The 22,102-nt window shown below is 47.1% G+C and overlaps 2 protein-coding genes across 3 annotated transcripts in view; one reads left to right on the forward strand and one right to left on the reverse strand.

Annotated features, from left to right (window-relative positions):
• Positions 1 to 3,112: 3,112 nt before the first annotated feature.
• Positions 3,113 to 22,102, forward strand: part of CA12 (carbonic anhydrase 12) — a 60,061-nt gene continuing 41,071 nt past the window's right edge. For both annotated transcript variants that reach the window (XM_030878934.2, XM_030878936.2), the window contains exons 1-2: positions 3,113 to 3,197; positions 10,954 to 10,974. In XM_030878934.2, coding sequence (XP_030734794.1) covers positions 3,113 to 3,197; positions 10,954 to 10,974 — 106 coding nt within the window. The remainder of the gene's footprint in view (positions 3,198 to 10,953; positions 10,975 to 22,102) is intronic.
• Positions 19,911 to 22,102, reverse strand: part of APH1B (aph-1 homolog B, gamma-secretase subunit) — a 95,439-nt gene continuing 93,247 nt past the window's right edge. Inside the window, exon 7 of the mRNA XM_030878939.3 lies at positions 19,911 to 20,040. The gene's annotated coding sequence lies outside the window, so the exon portion shown is untranslated. The remainder of the gene's footprint in view (positions 20,041 to 22,102) is intronic.

Here is a 22,102-nt window from a genome sequence, read left to right on the forward strand (position 1 = left end):
CCTCCACACTCCTCTGCCCTTTGACTCATCAGCCTCACCCTCCAGTTGATCCAGATGGCAACATTTTAGAGAAGCTCTCCTCCCTGGGGCCTTCCATCCGGGCGTGTCATTTGTTGGCCTGGTACCATCTTTTGAACGCTGAAGGTCCACTTTCTACCTTAATCCATTGAGTAATGAGCTATTTATTAGCTGACAACAGCCTCACCTGCTGATGGCAAGGCAAATCCAAACATGTTCAGTTACACAGGCCTCAGGAAGCCTCTGGCAGGGAGGGTTCCCAGAGTTGGGGTCTTAAGCGGGTGAGGTCTGTGCTGCTTGCTGGGGAGTGGGACAGGGAGGCTTGGTATTCAGCTTCAGTGTTTTAGAAGTTTGGTCATTCCATTCATTTCTGTGGGATTTTTTTCCCCCTCTGACACCCTAGGATCAAAAAAAAAAAATCACTCTTGTAGGTCAATTATACTTCAAACAGACAAACTCACAGAAAAAGAGATCAGATTTCTGGTTATCAGAGGTGGGGGCAGTGGGGGAATTGGATGCAGGCGGTCAAAAGGTACAAACTTCCAGTTATAAGACAAATAAGTACTAGGGATGTACGTACAACGTGATAAATACGATTAACACCGCTGGAAGTTATACAGGAAAGTTGCTGTAGCAAATCTTAAGAGTTCTCATCACAAGGGAAAACCAATTTCTTCTTTTTCTTTTATTTTGTATGTATACCAGATAATGGGTGTTCACTGAACTTACTGTGGAAATCATTTCATGAGGTGTGTAAGTCAAATCATTATGCTGTACACCTCAAACTTATACAGTGCTATGTTATCAATCATATCTCAATAAAACTAGAAGAAAACAACTTAAGCACTTAGGACAATTGGGTCTCCATTTACATTCTCAATTCTCTTTTAATTGCTATCCATTCTTTACTAATTAACCGGGTCTTTGATCTAGTTATGCAGTAAACAACCCAACCCTCTCCTTTCTCTCCATCAAACCCAGTTCACAAAATTCTATTAAATCCATCCCCTTTTTAGACTTCTCTGTCTCTGGGGAATCGTTGGGGAACGCTTAGAGGTTCATGCTCGAGGAGAAATTGGACTTACTGTTTAGCCAGACAGAACAGAGTGGGAGTAACAGAATGTGTGCCCAGCCCAGTTTCCCTTGAACCAGTGGTGAAATGTGGGGTGAGTGATTTCACCTCCACGGTGTGCATTTCTGAACCTGCAGTAGCTCCTCCCCAACCGCTGTGTTCCTCTAGTACATTTCATCTTCTAAAGACCTTGATGACAAATCAGAGACGTGAATGTTTCAAGAACCACAGTGAAATGCTCACTCACCACCCGGAGGTGTGGCTCTTGATCAAGAGTTACAGGCAGAAAAGGTCCTCCTTAAGTCTACCATCCTCTGAAAGCACTTGTAACAAGATTGTCTTTGTAACTACTTCCTTAAAAAGACTTCAAAGCCCTTTATTAACCCAAACGATAGCTGAGAGGATAGGGACAGCACAGTAGCACCCCTTGAAATGTGGGTGGCATGTGCTTCCTGGAGACTTTCAGCAGACAAGCTGCTCTATCCCTCCGAAACTACCACGGACAAGCAGCTTCTCTGGTCACTGAGGCCAGCCTGAGAGTCCACTTAGGCTGAGGATCAGCAGAGACCAGAGAGGTGTGGGCTGGTCAGGCCGCTGTGGTCAAGAGAAGGCAGGCTGGTCCAGGTAACAAAACCAAAGGTCATATACCAGGGCTGGGGGTGGGCACCCTTCAGCAGACCATGTGATCTGAGCCATATCTGTAGGCAGCAGGGAGCCAAGAGAATAGGCAGGGTCACAGAGCAGGAAGGAGACAGAGCCCAGCATGGGGAGCAGGGCAGACACGTTCAGAGGACCCAGGGAAGCCAGAAGCACAAATGACAAGGGTAGTGGTGGGAACAGCGTGCGGCAGTAACAGCAGCAAGAAGGTTTAGTGAGCATTGGGGGCAGCAAGTTAGTAAGACCTTTGACTTAACAACTGAACATGGACTAAATACGAAGAGGGTCAGAACCGCAAGTATATGACTAGATGTATGCATATATTTAAAAGAATACAGACACGTGAGGAAAGTGGGCAGAAACGAGCAACAGGGGATGACAATCTGCACTGAAAACAGAACTCAGACACCAATCTAAGCCAAGATGCAAAACACGTGGTACAGAGCCTTACACTGAGTAGGTCCTCAGTAAATAACGTTAAGTCCCTTTCTTTCACGGCTACCCCAGAGAAGGGACGCCCCCCTCCCAGCTTCCTAAAGAACTATTGATATTATGAACTAGTATGAGCCTTGCCTACTTACCTGTTATGAGAGCAAAGTCTAATTGCTTAGTAAAGCTGTTTAGTCTATTTATCTGTATATCTGCTTCTATTTCACACTGTATCCCCACTGTGATATTTACCTGTTAATTTCTTGGCGTCTAAATTTCAAAGGTAAGACCTTATCAGGACCCACTGTACCGTCCACAGAAATTCGTAATTTGAATGCAGCCCTCACCAAACCCCACCTGTGTCGTCCAGTCCCTAAAGTGTGCCCAGTCCAGGCAGGCACACGATTGGGGCCCAGAGGAGGCTCCTGCCCAGATGGCATTGTACTAAGGGGGCTTCTCAGTAAGGGCAATGACAGACCAAGGGCGTGGCCACTGAAGCGAGTCCCTAGACGCACCCCCTCCCGACCGGGCCAAGGCAGGCGGATCTCCCCCACGCCTGCCCGCGGCTCCCACGGAGAAGTGGGTTCCCAGGTCAGCCCCGGCTCCGGGGAGCGCCCGAGCCGCTGTCCCGCGGAAAGCTGCTGAAGTCAGGGTTACAACTCACCTTGGAACTGGGGCGCCAGACCTCCCGTAGGCAGGGCGTTCTCCCGCCACCCTCCACCCGGTGACATCATGCGTTTAGGACTGAGTCTCTCCATAAAAGCAGCCCGCGGGGAGCCGGGAGCCCAAAGAACTGACGTGCTCGCCCTTGGCGCCCCGGCTGCACGCACGAGCTCCCGGTGCGCGCCCCGCCGGCCCCAGCGCCGGAGCCAGAGAGAGAGAAGCCCAGCTGCCGGCAGCCCGCGCCCGCCTCCTGTCCCGAGCAGCCGCCAGAAGATGCCCCTCCGCAGCCTGCACGCGGCTGCCGTCCTCCTACTCGTGGTCTTAAAGGAACAGCCTTCTAACCCAACCCCACACAACGGTAAAGTTTCTTCTTTCCTAACAATCCCGAGCGATCAGCCACACCTGGGCAGAAGGATTTCCACGGGGCTCGTTAATGATAAAAATCATCTGGGGGGAGCGGGGAAGGACCTGCATGGTCTCAAAATAGCACATTTTTACAAAGGATGCTTCGTTTTCCTGTGGAATGCAGGATCGGCTCCGGTTGCCAGGGCGCACGTCGTCTTCGCATTAAAATATGTTTGTGTGTTCTCGGAGCACTCCCGCTCTGGAGAGGTGGTTTGGGAATTTGCTAACCGGGGAGGAGAAACAGAACCGGGATTTCAAATATTGTGCCTCGATCCACGTGCACATGGTGGAGTGACCGGGGTGTTCTGGGCAGCCTCTTTACCAGGGAGGGTTTGCTCAGTGGTGGGTGCTTTTCTTTGGATGAGAGGCTCTTTACCACTGTTTCACCTCCAAGTCAAAGGAATGATGCCTCCCATCCTTAATCATTATTTTTCTCCAGAAGGGCTCTACTTCTGGTACACGTGTGTGTGTGCGTGCCCTCAGACGAGCACACACAGCTTATTTCTGAGTGTAATTAGGGCTTTGAACCCTGAAGGGCTGGAGGCTGGTGGTGCCCAGCCAGTAGCAGAAGGAGATGGAGGGGCCTCATCGGTAGGCTTAGGTCTGGGCAGTGAGTTGCAGAGAGCAGCCAAGGTCAGGGCTTTTGCCTGCCTCTCCACAGCTGGGTGAGCGCTTTTCTGGGGGAGTAGAGGGTGACTTATGGAAACTTCCCGAGTAACGGATGGTGGCTCCTGCCCTTGACAGTTTGTCCCAAGTTGTACGGACATCTGTAGCTGTGACCATTCCTGGACCCAGGCTTGGTTGAAACACTTACAGAAGGGCCCAAAGTGACTAGAATGGCGGACAATCCACCCTCCCTGGCTGGGTGGTGGCAGTGGGAAATTGGTCCCGCTCAGCGGCATGGAAGCTGGAGCCCCCTCCCCTCAGAGGTCACGGTGCCCATGGGGCAGGGCAAGGGGAGGCGGGGGGGGGGGGGAGCCTGGCTGTCAGCAGCTTTGCCATTCTTCTTAATTCAGTTCGAGTCCACCAGCTGGCATGAAAGGCTGGGTAGTATCTTCCTCATCTGGTGGGGCAGAAGGTGGGTGGAAGAAAGCAGTTACAGAAAAGTGGAAATTAATTTATAAAACTGCAAACTTTGACACAGATTCCCCTCTGAAGAAAGCTGCCCTGAGACCCAAAGTTTGATTGACTTGAAAGAGCTCCAAGCTGCTCCAGGATGAGAGAGAAGCCCTTTACCGGCCCTCTTTCCTGAAAGCCTGTTACTCCCCTCACCCTGGGGGCAGCTCATCCTCCCCCCTCTGCTTCTCTGACCTCCCATACCCTCCTCTCCCCCGCGCTCTTCTCCCTTCCCCCTTCTCCCAGTCGGGCTGGGGAAAGTTTTCAGTAAAAAATTTACTTTCACCCCACACTGAGGAGGCAGCCTGCTTACCCCTTGATTCTAAGAACACAGCTTTTAAAATTCTGTTATGCCTCAGGCAGGTTTCTTGGCTTTTTAATTGTCTCCAGGGACAAGGTCAAAGCAAAACTCGCTGAGGTGTAAAGTGTCAGTATTAAACCCAAGGTTTCAGGGTGGAGCGGGGTTAAGCTGGGCAACAGGGGGAGAGTGTGGTCCGCCCTCCGCCTGGGGCACTTAAACTCCCAGCTGTTGGCACTGGGGAACATCAGGGTTAGGGAGGGAAGGGGCATAATAAGGTGAAGCCTTGCATCTTCCAGACATAACCTAGGAATTCTCAGCTGCTGGAGGGGAACATTTCAATGAACTCTGCAGAGCCTGCTTTGCCTGAGCCTGGTGTGAAGAGCTGGGCAGCCTTGGGCTGCGTGGATGTGGGTTCTAGCACCCAGGACAGGAAGCAGGCAGGGCCCTGAACCTCTGACCCGAATCTCTGTAAACATCATTTTCTCCGAAGGCACCCAGGACATTCTCCTTGCCCAGTATAAGCTGGGTCTGCAGGTTCTAACAGGCATCCAGCCGGGCCTCCCAAGGCTCCGGATGGAACAAATAACCTTCTTGGAAAGGGAACAGTGCTCTCGGGAAGCTACTGAGGTGTAACCGCAGGGGCCTTTGCCTGGCCTGCCTGTGGGGTCAGTTTAATTCTGTGAAGACCCTTGCCCCTAAAGCTAAAGGTGGGAAACCAGGAGGGGACATTTCCAAAAAGCAAAGGGGCACACTTCCTTTATAAAATCTTCCTGCCTTCAGTTCTGGCTGAACTGAATGAACCAGGCTGGGCCCTGACCTTCATCCAATGAGAACCCCTGACTCAGCCCACCCTCCCCTTCATTTTACCTTGCTTCTCCTCCCCAGACTCCAGCTTCTGAGCCCCTCCAGGCACAGCCCTTGATACCCAAAGCACCAAGTCCTGAGGGCCAAGCAGGTTCGCTCAGAGAAAGGAGGGCAGGAAAGATTGCTCTGATGCTGCTGCTTTTTAAGAACAACTCCCCAGTCCTGTGTCACCACCTGAGCCCTTACACTCCCTGATGCACTCGATCACACTGGGCCCTGAGCCTACCAGAGTATTATGCTGATACCTCATCTGAGGATGAGAGCTGCAACAACATGGAAACCGCAGCTTAGCAAGCTTTGAGGAAAGTAGCAGAAGATGCAGGTTATTAAGGCCATGATTTGATTTTGGTGCAGGTGCAATTAAAATTTCTGGCCAAGGCAGGACTGCTCAGAGGTAGCAGATGTTTTTCCTGGTGGCCTCCAGGATCACCGAGTGGCCTATGTCTCTCAGGGAAGCAGTGAGGACAAACTTCCCCGTTCTTTGTGGGGTTTCACAACCTGGGCCTCCAAGTGCTCTGCCTGGCTAAGTGGCAATCACCTGGCTTCCTTTGCCTCTGAAATCCATGATTCTATTTTAACAGAAGCCCTCAAACAGAACGCTGAGGGGAAATGTTCGGAAAAGAGGTTTGAAGTCTTCTGTAGCTTGGTTCCAAAGCCAGGCTGTTTTGTTCCTTTTCACTACTGTTTCAGTAAAAGGCTAGCAGTAAACTTGGGGGTCACATACAAGTTTGGGTTCCCCACAGTTCTGGATGTCTTCATCCAATTGCTAATTCAGAGGAGGTTAATCTGGGGACTGTTAACTCCCATCCGGTCCATAGCAAGTTTCAGGGGGTCTGTGGGGCCCTGTGTACTTTCGCCTGTAAGCATCTTTGCCGCAAGCACTTTCGCTGCGTAACTAATTGACCCATAAGGCAATTTTGCTGTAGAAAATAAAAGTAAAAGAGGGATATCAAGAGGGACATAATGAACAGAAACAGAGTCACAGATGTAGAAAACAAACTTATGGTTACTGGGGGTAAAGGAGAGGGGAGGGAAAAATTGGGAGATTGCGATTAACATAATACACACTACTATATATAAAATAGATGACTAATAAGGACCTGCTGTATAGCAAAGGGAACTCTATTCAATACTCTGTAATGAACTATACGGGAAAAGAATCTAAAAAAGAGTGCATATGTGTATGTATAACTGATTCACTTTGCTGTACACCGGAAACTAACACATTGTAAATCAACTAAACTCCAATAAAAATTTTTTTAAAAAAGGACACAGTGAAACATAAATAATTAACAATTTAAAAGACTTTATTGCAAAATACAAAATATTTGAATACATTTAAAACGTGTGTAGATTCATGGCACTACTGTGCAAATAACTGATTTTATTTTGTGGGTTGTACCTAAGTATTTGTCTTCCAAGTCTTTCATTCATAGTATTTTATACCTTTTTCTTTCTTTCTTTCTTTTTCTTTTTGGTTTGTTGATTCATCTCCTCATTCGGCAGTGCACTTTTTCGTTCTCGCTAACATTTCTTCCTTCATTGAGAGAGGTATCAGTTTCCGAATACAGGGATGCATGTTTTTACCTGAGCTTTGTGTTGCACTGTGAAAGCCTCTACCCTGTGGTGTATTCTTGGCATCTTGTCACATCTCTAGTGACAGATGTTTCAAAGTTCTGTGGGAAATGTTGGCTCAACTCTGCACCTTCGAGGCCTTCTGCCTCTTTCTCCTCCAATGTAGTGTGTTTCAAAATGAGAAACCAACTCTTGGGGCAAATGATCGTCATCGGTCAGCTGGATAAAGACATCAATAACATCACTGCACTGACTGCAAGAAACGCTAATGCACTTCAACCAGTGGAAACCAAACTGTCAAACCAAAACTTTCAACTAGTTATTTGATCTTCCACAGAAAAATTGTCTTAATGCCAATTAATTATGCAGCAGCGAAGATGTTTATGGCAAAGAAGCTTACAGTAAACAAAACAAACAAAAAAACACCTAACATGGTTCTATGGACCTCCTTAAGTTAACTGTACATGAAATTTTGTGTCCAAGCTTACGGGCATTTTAAAAATTAATTTTTATTAGCGTATGGTTGCGTTACAATGTTGTGTTAGTGGGCATTTTTAGTGAGGAAAGGTCCATAGTACTGATCAAATACTCTAAGGGGTCTGGACTCCCCCCTCTACCCCAAAGATTGGGAAGGAGACTCAAAGATTCTCTAAGTTCGTGGGAAGTGATGGGAAATGTGGAGATATGCTTCTTAGCAGGCACTGATCTTCCGCTTCTCCTTGTGGACTTTCATTTTCTCATCTATAAAACGAGGTGTCGGGTTGCAGGTATGTGAAAGAGCCCTCAATCCATCTCTTCCAAAGTGGGATGTCAACAAATAATGCCTAAACCAAAGCAAATCATGAAGGCACAACATGGGCATGTTTTATAGAGATGAGATAATGCCAAGAGAATCATTTTAAAAGAATTCACAGTGGTTGCCATAGGGAGCAGGAAAGTGACTAGGGAATGTCGGGGGACCAATATTTTTATTAAAAGCCTTATAGAACCATCTGACTCTTTAAACCATGTACAAGTGTAATTTGAAAAATTGCCAATTGAATTTGAAAATTAAAAAGACCGAGGCAAAGAAATGAAACAGAACAACAAAACAAATAGGACATTAAACCAGCTTACAAAGAAAAAACAAACAAAATCCTCTTTTCGCTTTTCAAAACCACCATTGGCTTGAGTAGGAAATGCCCAGTTGTGATAAGTGACTACCAGATGGTTGGTCAGGTAAGTTTTACTGCAAATCATTCCCAAGAGAGAAAGGAGATGTGAGTCTTCCTCTTGCATCAGTACCCTGGTGGGCCGAGAATCTCAGAGGCACTGGGAGAAGCTGGGAGAGAGGGACATAGGAGTTGAACAGTCCCCTCGTTGTGATGTGTCCCGAGACACCCTGAGTCTCAGTTTGGGGTCTCAGGCTCCTCCTGGAGATGAAGAGGGAGGTGTGCCAGCAGGGTAATGAGAGCACAGCTCTGCAACGACTTTTTAAAAACTGAAGTATAGTTAATGTACAATATTGTCAGTTTCAGGTATACAGCAAAGTGATTCAGTTATACATATATCTATATATTCTTTTTCAGATTCTTTTCCCTTATAGGTTATTACAAGATAGTTCCGTGCATATAGTTCCCTGTGCTATACAGTAGGTCCTTGTTGGTTATTTATGCAACGACTTTTAAAAAAATTTTTATTTTATATTGGAGCATAGTTGATTAAACAATGTTGTGTTAGTTTCAGGTGTACTATGCAATGACTTTTTAAAACTATGTTTTGCTGTCAGCACAAAGGACTTTTATGAGTGAAGGGTGTGGAGTGGGAAGTGATAGGTGACTTTCATTATATTCTTGGCAGGACCTCTCCTCCACATTGCCACTGCCCCTGGAATTCTAACTCAGATGAGGGTGGCAGCTTCCTCAAAGAAAAACTTTCCTTTGGGGATTAGTTTTCTCCTCTTTATGTACTGAGGTGAACTCTTCTCCAGGCTGTGTTGTTAAGTGGGAAAAAGCAAGATGCAATGCAAAAAGGCGGGGGGGACAGAATACAGAGACCTGTGTGTGCAGTCACACGGTGCAAGTGTTCCCATCAGCTGGTGAAATGAAGTCTAATGAAGCAGGGAGTTCGGGTGGCAGGAATCACTTTCACTGTGTACCTCTTGGTGGCTTTTGAGTTTTGAGCCTTGTGACTTTATTACCCATTCAGGTGATGAAATTTGGCTTCTCTAAGATATACGGGAGGCTTCCGTTCAAGCAGCGCCCTCCCTAACCCCTGGGCCCCTGCAAAAAATCACTGCCTTGTGCTTTGTCTCCCCTGGGAGCACAGCTGCTCTGAGAAGCAGTTGTTCTGACACAGACTCTGAAAAAGGTTTTTTTTTTCTAATTAAAAAGAATTTTTTTCTTACAGTTTCATTGAGATATACTTGACACACAGCACTGTATAAATTTAATATGTACAGTATAATGATGTGACTTACATATATCATGAAATGATTATCACAGTAAGTTTAGTGAACACCCATCATCTCATATAGGTACAAAATTAAATAGAAAAAAAAAATTTCCTTCTGATGAGAACTCTTAGGACTCTCTCTTTTTTTTTTTTTTTGTGGTACGCGGGCCTCTCACTGTTGCGGCCTCTCCCGCTGCGGAGCACAGGCTCCGGACGCCCAGGCTCGGCGGCCATGGCTCACGGGCCCAGCCGCTCCACGGCATGTGGGATCTTCCCGGACCGGGGCACGAACCCGTGTCCCCTGCATCGGCAGGCGGACTCTCAACCACTGCGCCACAAGGGAAGCCCCTCTTAGGACTCTCTTAACATTTTCATATGTAACGTCCAGCCGTGTTAATTATATTTAGCATGTTGTACATCACATCCCTAGTACTTATTTATGACTGGAAGTTAGTACCTTTTGGTCATCTTCATCCAACTCCCCCTGCCCTCACCCACTGCCTCTGGTAGCCACAAATAAGATCTCTTTTTCTATGAGTAAGTTTGTTTGTTTTTGAAGTATATTGACCTACAACACTATGTTAGCTCCTATTATACAACACAGTGATTTTTTCCTATACAATTAAAATGTCACCATCCAAGGATATTAGTTATTGACTATATTCCCCACACTGTACATTTCATATCAGTGACTCATTTATTTTGCAACTGGAAGCTTGTACCTCTTACTCTCCATCACCTATTTCTATCCTCCCTCCATGCACCTCTCCTCTGGAAACCACCTATTCTCTGTATCTCTGTTTCTTTTGTTATGTTTGCTCATTTGGTTGGATTTTTAGATTCCACATATACGTGAAATCATACAGTATTTGTCTTTCTCTACTTATTTCACTTAGCATAATACTCTCTAGGTCCAGCCAGGTTGTCACAAATGGCAAGATTTAATTCTTTTTTATGGCGGGGTACTATTCCATATATATATCTATGGAATATATATATATATATATATCTCAGTTCTTTATCCGTTCACCTATTAATGGTCACTTGGGTTGCTTCCATATCTTGACTATTGTAAATAATGCTGCAATCAACATAGGGGTGCATATATCTTTCCTAATTAGTGTTTTGTTTTCTTTGGATAAATATCCAGGAGTGGAATTGCTGGACCATATGGCAGTTCTGTTCTTAATTTTTTTGAGCAACCTATAGATCAATACTGTTTTCCATAGTGGCTGCACCAATTTACATTCCCACCAGCAGTGCATAAGGATTCCCTTTTCTCCATGTTGAAAAAGTCTGAAGTTCTGGGCATCCACCTCCTTTTAATTTCACCCATTTAAAAATAAAATCTGCCATGTTTTCTCTAACTTGTTCAAGCTCAGTTGTACTTACTCGCTTTTTTTCTTTTTCTTCTTTGCAGGATCCAAGTGGACCTATATAGGTAAGTAGAGATCTTAAATACTTTTTTGAGGAGATGACTATTTAATGAGAAAGTCAGAAACTTCTTGATCTGTAGAGGTTATTTGGGGGGGTTGGGGAGAGCAGTTCTGGTATTGTTAAAAGAGGGCACAACGTCCTCTCTAAAGACTTGCTCCACACGGGTCTCAGACAGCTCTTTCTCCAAGGAGCTGAGCCTGCTTTGTGCATTTGAACTGCGAGTCACAGTGTAAGGCTTTCAGATTCCTGCAAACCACCCAGGTGAGGATGCCCAGGTTACCTTCAGACTGCAAGGGCCCTAGGCAGGAGAGTGCCCTTCTCCTCTGGAGGACATTTATTCTACAGTAAACAAAGAATAAAGGGCTCCTTTCTGAAAGTTAGGCTCAGGCCCGAGAACTTAAGCTGCCAGTGTGTCTAGAATTAACTTCTCGTTGCCGTGTTTGTAAGCAAGCAGTGGACCAAGCAGTGATGGTCAGTCCTTAGTGAAAGAGGAATGCTTGTCTTAAATGGAGAGACAGGGACATCAAGTGTGCAAAGAGGTTTCGAGATAAGCAGCTTGAAATCGGCTTAGCTCATGTGTTGCAATGAATGGGAAATTTGGTCATCAGCTGGAGCGGGGATGGGGGTCAAGCTCTAGGGTCCACTGGCAAGCGCAGGAATGTTAATAATGACTTGTTTGGGACTGAGTAACGAGGGATGTGCAAGAGACATTGTTATGGGGAGCAGGAGGGTGGAACTGGCCTCACTGGCACAGGAGGGGTGGTGACAGGCAGGGAAGTTGATTACTACAGAGGAAGCAGAATCCAGAGAAAGATCTGATTTGGATTTGCTAGTTAGCCTTTGGATGTTTGTTAGCCCGAGAGGCAGAGAAAAGTCCCTGAGCTAATCAACCAGCTACCTCCAGGCCAAGGTCTCTTTGGCTCTAGCATTGCATGGCTCCACTGCTACTAACATCCCTTACGTACTTATTATGGGCAAGGCACGTTGCTAAGTGGGTGGGTAATTAGAAGCATAGGCTGTGGTCTGTAGATGGGAATTACTTAAAGCTCACAATTCCAAGCAGAATATAATAGGTAATAATAGCAGATAACAAGTAAACGATTCAGCACTCTGATGGTTCAGAGGAGGACGAGAGTGCTAGGGCTAGATGGTCAAGGAAGGCTTCCTGGAGGAAGAGGGTTTTCAACCGGACCTTGGAGGATGGGGAGGATTCAGTACGATGGGAAGGAAGTGCTATTGGCCAAGTTGATGATGGTATCACATGAATGGAGGCAAGAACGAGCAAGACGGCATTTGAGGGAAAACATGTAGAGAAGTCGTTACAGGGGAGGGATGGAATCTAAGGTCAGAAAGATAGGTTGGGTCACGTATTAAAAGACTGCAGCAGGTCTGTAAGTAAGGATGCTGGCCCATCTCCCATCTCCAAGCTAGGTGGTCAAATGAAAAAAGCCAGGTATAGTCTGTATACGTGGCACCATGTGTGTACACTGTAACTTTGTGTTTGCACGGAATTTTTCTAGAAGGATTCAGGAGAAACCGAAACAGTAATGGCCCCTGGAAAGGAGTACTGAGGGACTAGGGGTCAGCTCTGGGAGGGAAGAGTTACTTTTCACTGTCCGTAAAGTTTGAATGTTTATCCTGTGATTGCCTTACCAAAACATGCAAAATAAAACAAAATACTAAAAAAAATGTTTTTCAACAACATTTAGCTAATACTTTAAATTATCCCAAAATACAGAGAGAAAAACGTGAGACACAGCAGGCCTTTTTTTTCCCCCCAAAACACTAACATTGTGCAACAGGAAGGCATTGTTGCTGTTCTAAAGGCCTATGTTAGACTTTCTACTAATGGTACCAACCACAGGGTTACTGTGAGGATCGAATGGTGAGATCCATGTGAAATGGGCTGGCACAGTATTGATACCTGTTCTACAGCAAGCACCCAATAAAAGTAGACTATGACTATTATTATCAAGATACATTGTTTTCTTGGAATAGATTTTTACTTCTCTCAAAAATAATAATAGTTTTGTGTCTACACGTTTTCTTAATATGAGAAGGCAATTCGACGCCTGTGTATCTCATCGTTATTTTTTGGAGTTGAATGTTATTTCCCTCACTACCACAAATAAAAGCTTCATGTATGTCCATCTTTTGGTAACATGTTGTTAAAGCTATAACGATTGCATTGTGTCAACAGTATTCTATTCTATTGAGAGTGTTGTATGGACTTCTCTAAGGTGAATATATTTCATTAATAAATATTGTTCTAAATTAAAAAAAGAATCAGGGGCAGCATGGAGGGGGAGGCCAGGCTCTTCCCACTTTGTCCAATGGATGGAGGGGCGGGGCAGGGGGTAATTTGCATTTTAAGGAGAGTAGGGGGTGGTAGGTGGTGGAAGAGGAAGGATGGGAGGGAGGCCGGAAGGTGTTTGGCCTTTGAAGAAACCCCATTCTGTATCTTAACATCCAGTTTACAGTGGCGGCAGTAAGAGGGAAGGGTAGGGCAAGAGACCTGACAAAGGAGGAATTCGTGCAGTCTGGGGATCAGGGCCCCTTGGGCAGGTTCAGTGTGTGGGAGGAGACAGGAGCAGTGTAGGCACGGAACGAAGGTGGGACTCAAGTTCTGGACCTTATTCCATATGGTCTGGAGGAAGCACGTGAGCCCTCGGGGTCTTGCTTTCTCCCCATCTGTGACCTGGGGAAGGGGTTATCCAGATCAGTGTTCCTCAAGCTATGGCTTGGGCTCACCTGCATCAGAATCACCTGGAATGCCTTCCAGATATACAGATTTCTGAGCCGCAGCCTGGATCTGGGGGAGGGAGGGAACCTGAAAAACCTGTCTATTTCAGGTGATTCTTAGGCACTCTGTTAGAGAACCTCTGACCAGATGGTTCCCAAGACCTTTCTAGCCTGAGTCAGAGGTAACTTGCCCCACACCTCTTCTACTGGCTTCCCAGGTGGAGTGGAGACACAAGTCACGTCTCCCCAGGGCTCCCTTCGTCTGCGGGACAGCGCCCCTAGGCAGGGCGAGGAAGTTACGGAGAACAGAGAGACACGGTGTCAAGAAGGTGTAGGAGGAAAATCTTACTGCCACTTAGGCATGACATGGTGCTCCCCAAGGGAGGGCCTTTCTGTCCAGCCGTACCGACCAGTCCAGAAGCACTTCTTCCTGACCATTAGCGCTGGCCAGCCCTCTGTCCCTCCTGCGTACAGTTAGAGCAGCTCTTTGCTGAGGAAGCAAAGGGCAGAGTCTAAAGATGCATGGCATGCATGCGGGCGAGCACAGAGGCAAACCTGGTTTTTTATTAGTGAAATGAGCACACGTGATGTGGAGTCAGGTCAGTGGGGGCCAGTGAAGGAGGCAAACAGGTCCAGGCTGGCAGCTGGCACTTGTGCTTGGAGTCACACAAGTAAACAGAGAGCCTGGCATAGGTGCCGGGGGTAGCGGGGGAGGGAAGGATGGTTTCCAAACAATACAGGCTGCATCAAATGGGGCAAGTCCAACCCAAGGCCACATGCTGGTTTTCCCAGGGCGCAGACCTCAGCTACTTTTCACATAGATGCCGCTGAGTCATCCTACTCTGCGGGCCTCTCGCTTCCAGGAACACATGATAGGACTTCTAGAAGCACACGGAAAGAGAACTCGAGCCCCATCCCCTCTCCACACTGACTCACCAGGCTAACCTCCCGGATGGCCCCCTGCAGACAGGAGGACCGTCTGGCAGCCAGGATGGAGACAGCCCTGCCCCTGAGTGCTCCTCCCGGGTGGCTGGAGCAGCAGCTGGGTACGCGTTGGGATGTGCTGGGTCAGAGCCCTACCCCCTGCAATCAGCCCCAATTCAATCCTGCGGAGCCACCAACTCTGAAATGGAGGGCAACTGCAAGTCAGGCTGACACGTGAGAGAAGGCTGAACTCCAGTCTGCTCAAGTGCATCTCTGCTGTTAGAAGGCAGGGTAGCAGTTGCCCTTGGGGTGCGGAGGTGACTGGAAGGAGGGCATATTGGTCACGTTTCGTCCCTTGACACGGGTGCTGTGTTCAGTTTGTGAAAATCCATCAAGCTGTTCACTTACGATACGTGCACTTTTCTGTATGTATATTATAGTCAATAAAAGAGTGAAAAAATTCCAGCTGGCTGGGAGAGTCATCCTTACCCCAAGAGATTTTTCAGCCCTCCCACAAGAAACAACCAAAAAACCCTCAGCGTGTTCAAAATAACAGAGCAACCAAAAGGAGTGACTGTATTGAAGCTAACGACCCAGGAACGCATCGCGTGAGCAGAGAACGGACATGGGGCTCCATCCCAGAGGATGCCAGACACTGCTCTGGTGCTCCTCCAGTGTGAGCTAGTTCAGAAACAGACAAATACCACTGTTCATCATTTGGGAGAAATAAGACAAACCGTCATGGGAGATGAGATGTAAGGGGAAGAGGAAGCCAACCCCCCTCCTGGCAGGTGAATGAGTCCCACTTCTCCCCAAGTCAGGGTCTCGCAAGGCATCCACCCCTCCATCCCAGATCGGGGACGCTGGAAAGATGGCAGCTTAGCCTGCTGGTGCCGGGCACCGGGCTCGTAGGCCCTCCTGCCCAGCTTCTTGGTCCCGGGCTCTGTCAGGACTCCCTGTGACCAGGCACTGCCACCTCATTCCTTAACTGCTCTCCTTTCTCCCAGACAACAGACGCTCTGTTTTAAAGAATTTCCTTTGGGAATTAGGAAGGGATCCTCCATTGGAGCGAACCTCATTGGTTCTCCAGGCTCCCACCTCCACCCCCTTCTGTCCAGCATCTGCTGGAATATTAAGTTACTATAAACAAACTATCTCTGGGGTTCGGGACATCCTTCCCAAGCTAGAACAAGACATGGAACACATGCAAGGAAGCTAGGAAGCTTTACTTTTGTAGTAGGCAAAGGCACCGTGTGACCTTCACACTCAAAGGCAGTATAAAAAACAGATTAAATTAGAGCTAAAGGGAGAACTTAGAACAGCAGTTAGGGAGCATGTGCAATTAATAGGCTGATTTTATTACGGAGAACTGTCGTCTTTACCAAAGGTAGAGGCCTGGACAACTCACAATACCCCAGTGACTTCTCCCCCGTTCCCACTGCCATCCTGAGGATGAAGGACAAGAGGCACAAAGGACTCTTATGGGAAAGAGGGAGAGAGAACAAAAAAGGCCAAAACATGTTTTTCATGCCAGGGAACTGAATCCCTAAGCCCTGTGTCTTGGGGATTTCCCTCGAGGCTTAGCAGTCCAACCCGCTGTGATTTTTTAAATCTGTGCTATGGTTCCAGTTACTTCTAACTGAAGTTGTGACATCCAGGGTCTGCCTGGATGTGGTGTGGTCTACCCGCGCGTCATGATTTCTCATCTTTCCTGAGTTGCAGAATTGAGGTTTGTGTGTTCTGGAGGATCTCGGCCTGTAGCTGCCCAAATGCCTGCATGTTCATATTCACAGCTGGCCTTACCAGCTGGGTGAAAAACTAGGGAAGCTAGCATTTGTTCCTAAAGGCGGGTGTAGTGTCATGGGGGGCGAGGGACGGGTGAGACAGAAAACCAGGAGGAAGAAGTGGAGAGTGGACAAAGCCCAGAACCAGGCAGACCTCCTGGAAATAGCAGCTAGGCCACTTTCTGGATAAATGGTCTTAGGAAAGTAACAACCTCTCTGGAGCTCGGTTTTCTCAACTACAAAATGGGAGCAGTAATAGCATCTACCTCAGTGGCGCCTGGAAGGGCAGCACCAACATCACCTGGGGCTTGGGATGCCCTTCCCAAACACTCAGAACTACAAGTGAAACTCATGGGAGGAGCCTGGGAGGAAAAACCCAAACCCTTCACCGCCTGTTCTTTTAGCAGCAAGAAAAGCACCATATATGACTCTGTTAGAAACGCAAATTCTCGGGCCCTGCCCAGATTTACCTCCAAATCAAAAACTCTGGCGCTGGGCCCAGCAGTCTGTTTTAACAAGCCCATCAGGTGATTCTGATACACACTCAAGTTTGAGAAACTCTGCTTTGCTTCAGAGTCATGGCGAGGATTAAATAATACACAGAAGCAGGCTCGCAGTGCCTGGCGAACAGTGAGCACGTGTAGCTAATCGTCTTCTTTCCCGTTACTTCACAGAGTTATGGTGGAGTTCTGCCTGGTAAACTCCACAATACCAAACAAACCTGAGTTTTGTTAGAAAGGATCTACTTCTTCGTGCTTTTCTGAACTGCCTGAGTTTTTAACAGTGAGGAGGTATTCTTTTTATATTCTGAACAAACAAAAGGAGTTTCCCTTGTGAGAAAAAAAGTGATTGAGCAAAAAAACCCCAAGGGCGCCAAGCCCTTGTCCCACGGGCGTCACAGGCCAGAAAGTTCTTCCCAGCCTTATCCTTCAGACCAGGGGTCGAGCTGGAGCTCATCGCCCGGGGAACTTTCCTGGCATCTAGGCACCAGATATCTGGTTCCATAGCCGTGGTCACCTCAGCCACGCAGCTGAAGTCACTGGAGCACGCCCTGCCTCCCTGCCCAGCCACGGGGGCAGGGTGCTACTCCCCCCTGAGCCTCTGGGCTGAGCCTTGATTTAGGGTTCAGGAGTGGAGCTGGGAAGAAATCTGGAGCTGGGCTACCAGGGCTCTGAGCTACGTAAGTCCAGCCCCGTGCAGGGACTGTCACCCGCCTGGGGCAGAGACAAGCCTTGGAACTGCAGGCTGAGAGTTGGCTGGCGAGGGCTGGGAGGGGGTCCTGCCAGGGGCTCCGTCAGGCCTCTGGCTGTGCTCAAACTTGCCCTCTCTGCTTCATGCTGGTCTCAAGCCCCAGGCATTCAGAAGCCAGTTAAAGCCCTTGGCAGCCCATCCCCAGCAGGGGGAGAGAGAGGAGCCCGTGGGGTAAACCAGCTTAGAAGAAAGATTGAAAGCAAAAAGGCTGAATTCAGAGCAGGTGTGTGAAGCCGCCCCGGGCAGAGACTAGAAGGTCTCGTTTTCCACGGAGAATGGACCAGAGATTGTCTCAGCAGGCTCCACGTCTCCTTGAAGGGAGCAGGGGCCCTCTCTCCTGGTCTGTTACTGTCTTCCTCTGCAGGGGCGGCCACAGGGGTGAAGGGTGCAGGCACGACTGCGGAGCCCAAGAGCACAGCCAGACTCTTCCCAGGGTCACACCGCATGGCCAAGAAAGAGAGCCAGGGAGTGTTCTAATTTCATACTTTTACATGTACCTGTCCAGTTTTCCCAGCACCACTTATTGAAGAGGCTGTCTTTTCTCCACTGTATATTCTTGCCTCCTACCAAACATAAAATAGCTGGCTAGTGGGAAGCAGTCGCATAGCACAGGGAGATCAACTCGGTGCTTTGTGACCACCTAGAGGGGTGGGATAGGGAGGGAGGGAGACACAAGAGGGAAGAGATATGGGAACATACGTATATGTATAACTGATTCACTTTGTTATAAAGCAGAAACTAACACACCATTGTAAAGCAATTATACTCCAATAAAGATGTTAAAAAAAAAAAAAGAGAGAGAGCCAGGACCTGCTGTGGACAAAGACGGTATTTCATTGAGTCTCAGATGCAACTTTTTTATTTTAGCATCTCTGTAAGTGGGATATATCTTATAATCCACGGCATCTAGAAGCAATGAAATATGGTAGCTGTTCCACAAATACCAAGAAGCACCCTGTTCGATGCTAAGAGCACAGAGAAAGGAGCTGAAATGATTTAATTGATCAACAATTAAATAGTGAAACAGTAGGGGCAAGAAAATGTAAAAATAATGGCTAGTATGCATGCTGTCCAACACAGCATATAGGAATGATGGGGAATCATATTAGATTTTGAACTGTAACTTCTTTCAATTTTCAGTCAAGCCACAGTTCACTTACACTTTTTAGTGGTGTTGGACCAGTATGACAAGTATTTGTAAACAAAATAAATTAGGTGCTTTTTTTTTTTTTGGCTGAGACACATGGCTTGTGGGATCTTAGTTCCCTGACCAGGGATTGAACTGGGCCACGGCAGTGAGAGCACCAAGGCCTAACCACTGGACCGCCAGGGAATTCCCATAGACGGGCTCTTTTTCTTTTTTTTTTAACTCACAAAAGTATTCCTTTAAGGAACAAGCTTTCCAGTGACCTGGCAAACATTTAATTTTTGCCAACCAGGAAGGAACAAATACGAGCTGCCACCTCCTCATGTCCATAAAGGTTGACTCAGGACTGACGTAACTGTCCTATGTGACAGTTTTGTCATTGTTAGAGATTTCAGTAATTAAAACGGGAAGCAGAAGCTTAGGTTACTTTCCTTATCAAAACTATGTTCCTTGGAGCCGCAATATTATGATGGTTTTTGTGCTTTTGTACGTTGCATGTCTTAAGCTGAGTGCAGTTTAAGGGATCCTTTCTAATTACAGGAAGGTACTTCTTTCCTTCAACACTGTGATCTGACCTGTGACAAATCTGTACTATACACTGTGTAAATGGCTAACAAGTCAATTGCAAACCAACTGAATGTACAAACCTTAGTGCTGGTGCTGAAATCTCTTCAGAATAGTCATCATGATCTCAAAGTTTGTTTCAAAATTTGCAAGCATCAAGTGTCAATCAAAACTGAAGATGAAACACTAATGAATGTTGAATTCTCATGCTTTAGGTGGACTTCCTTATTAGAGTTTTTGGTTCTCTGCTATTTTTACCGTACTGTTTCATTTAAATTTCCTACATGCTAACTTCATTTGTGCGACTGAAATAAAATTGCAGTATATAAAAAAAAAAGAACTGGCATGACTCTACATAAAATGGCTCATTTAGCTCATCTTAACTTTTTAAATGAGTTTGTAATCATTAACTTGTGACTAGATCAGCTGTATGAGTTCTGGGTGAATAGGAGACCCATGCAGATCTCGTAAGGATGCCCGTGGTTAGCTTCAGGGCAGATGGTCATGCTGCCCCCACCTTTTGGGACAGTTGGCTTAGAAAGGGCTCCTTGGTTATGATGAGGGTGAGACTTGCTTACAGCAGGGAATGGTGACACTGGCAAATGGCGCCTGCTGCTTTTGTAGGGAGGCCTCTCCTTGGTACTCCATCTTCTGGGAACTGCACAAGAAGTGGAGAAAGGAGAAAAGGTGACTGTGAAGGTTGTGGAACAAAGAGGTTTTGTAGCGGGTCTGAGGCAGTCATGCAAATGACTGTTTCCCCTTTTGGCTTTGCCCACCAGGAAGCCCAGAGGCAAACTGGTGATTCCAACGTGAGTAACTGTCTATTCTCCTATGACCTGCAAATCTAAAGGTTCTTCATTGATAGTGCCCTTCGAGTTTATAGGTGTTTTTCATGATCCTGAGCCAAAATGTTATACAAATAAATTTCTGGAATTATTACCTAGAAGGGACCTGAGAGTAATGGTACCCTACACATGCATCACTCTTTTATTCTGCCCTCCTCCGTGGATACCATTGTTTAAAAGGTTTAACAAATTATTAATGAAATAGTTAGTTCTCCCATTTGTTATTAATCAAAGACAGATCTGAAAACCAATCAAAGTTTTTAGTTAGCCCAAGATAAGGATTCACATTTATTCCATAAACATTTATAGAGTAAAAACAAAGTGCCAAGTATTAGGCTAGGTGCTGAGGAAATGATGAATAAGGCATGAATAAGACTGAGAATCTGGGAGGAGACAGTGAATTAGGCCTTACAAAGCAGAGAGATGAACCACAGAAAAGAGTGCCCTCACTTGGGAAAGGATTAGAGAAGGCTTCCTGGAGGAGGTGATGTCTAAGCTGAGACCTGGAGGACATGTAAGAGCTAGCCAGGCAAAGGGCAGGGGCTGAAAGAGCCTTTAGGGTTAAGGGACAGACTGTGCAATGATCACCTAGGTTGGCAGGTTCTGGGCACTACCAGGGACCTCAGTGAGGAGCACAGGGGCTGGGGAGATGGACCAGGGCCAGAGTGAGGGGCCCGTGAGCTGGCTGAGGAGTTGGGACCTCATTCTGGAGACAGCAGGGGGACAGCTGGAGCGTTCTAGGTGGAAAGCTGAGATAAGCCTTTTAGAAGGATCACTGTGGCTACAAAGTAAAGAGTGAATTGAGTGTGAAACATGGAAGGAAGGGGGCCAGATGCAGGAGAGGGGGATAGGGGTCTGAACCACGGGAGGGGCAGTGGGGGTCCTGACCTGTTGATATAACTCAGCCAGAAACGTATGATATCTAATGTTGCAACTGGCAGGAGCAGCCTGATTGTAGATGAGAGCCCATCTCTGTTGGGCTTCGTGAAGTATTCAAATCAGCATCCAGGCTGCCACTGCTGCCTAGGTGGGACCCTAGTGGGGAGCACTGATGTGGCCAAGCCCCACACTCATTTACAGATGAGGCGAGGAAAGCTCAGAGCTGTCAAGTGGCCCAAGCATGAGAAGCTGAGCCAGGACTGGAATTTGTGTCTCCTGATTTCCGTCTCGTGTATTCTCCCAGCCATCTGGTGGATGCTCGTTTTATGCCAGGCATTGTGCACCCTACACGACGCATCACAACACGGCGCAAAAGCCATTGAGGAAATGCAGTGAGTTTTTTGAAAAAGTAAATAATATAGACTTGCCAGAAACAAATCATGCCAAATTAACTTGCTTTTCTTCCCTACATCAGAGTAAAAGCCTTAGTGGTTAAAGAAAACACAACAGACTTAATACCTGTTGACATAAATAAACATTTGATATGGTTCCTTGTGACACACTCAAGGGAAATGTAGATCAAACAGCAGTGTGGTTGCCAGGGGAAAAAATCAATACAGTCAAGTCATCGTTACTGTAGGCGGCACACGGCTGGGAGAGATGTCAGAGGTCCTACAGGGACAGTAATGAATCAACACCGTTTTCGGATTCTGGGGAGTAGGATGGACAGCTGAGGGAGTGTGGTGGTTGGAATCAGAAAGATGAGAGTTGGAAGGAAGAACTGGGAATAGACACACGTAAGTGAAGAAGAAAAGCAGATCAAAGAGAGTGGGTGGACCTGGGGGTGGGGAGAAGGGCAGGAAGTAGCTCCTGGTGAGGAACACCGTGCGAGCGCAGCAAGACAGGAGCCCCAGCAGAGGCTGAATGAGAGCTGCCTGCCCCGTGCTCGGTCCTGGTGATTCAGGAGAGGTGTATGCACGCACTTACACACGCACA

The sequence above is a fragment of the Globicephala melas genome, chromosome 2, assembly GCF_963455315.2.
Source record: "Globicephala melas chromosome 2, mGloMel1.2, whole genome shotgun sequence".
NCBI classification, from domain to species: domain Eukaryota; kingdom Metazoa; phylum Chordata; class Mammalia; order Artiodactyla; family Delphinidae; genus Globicephala; species Globicephala melas.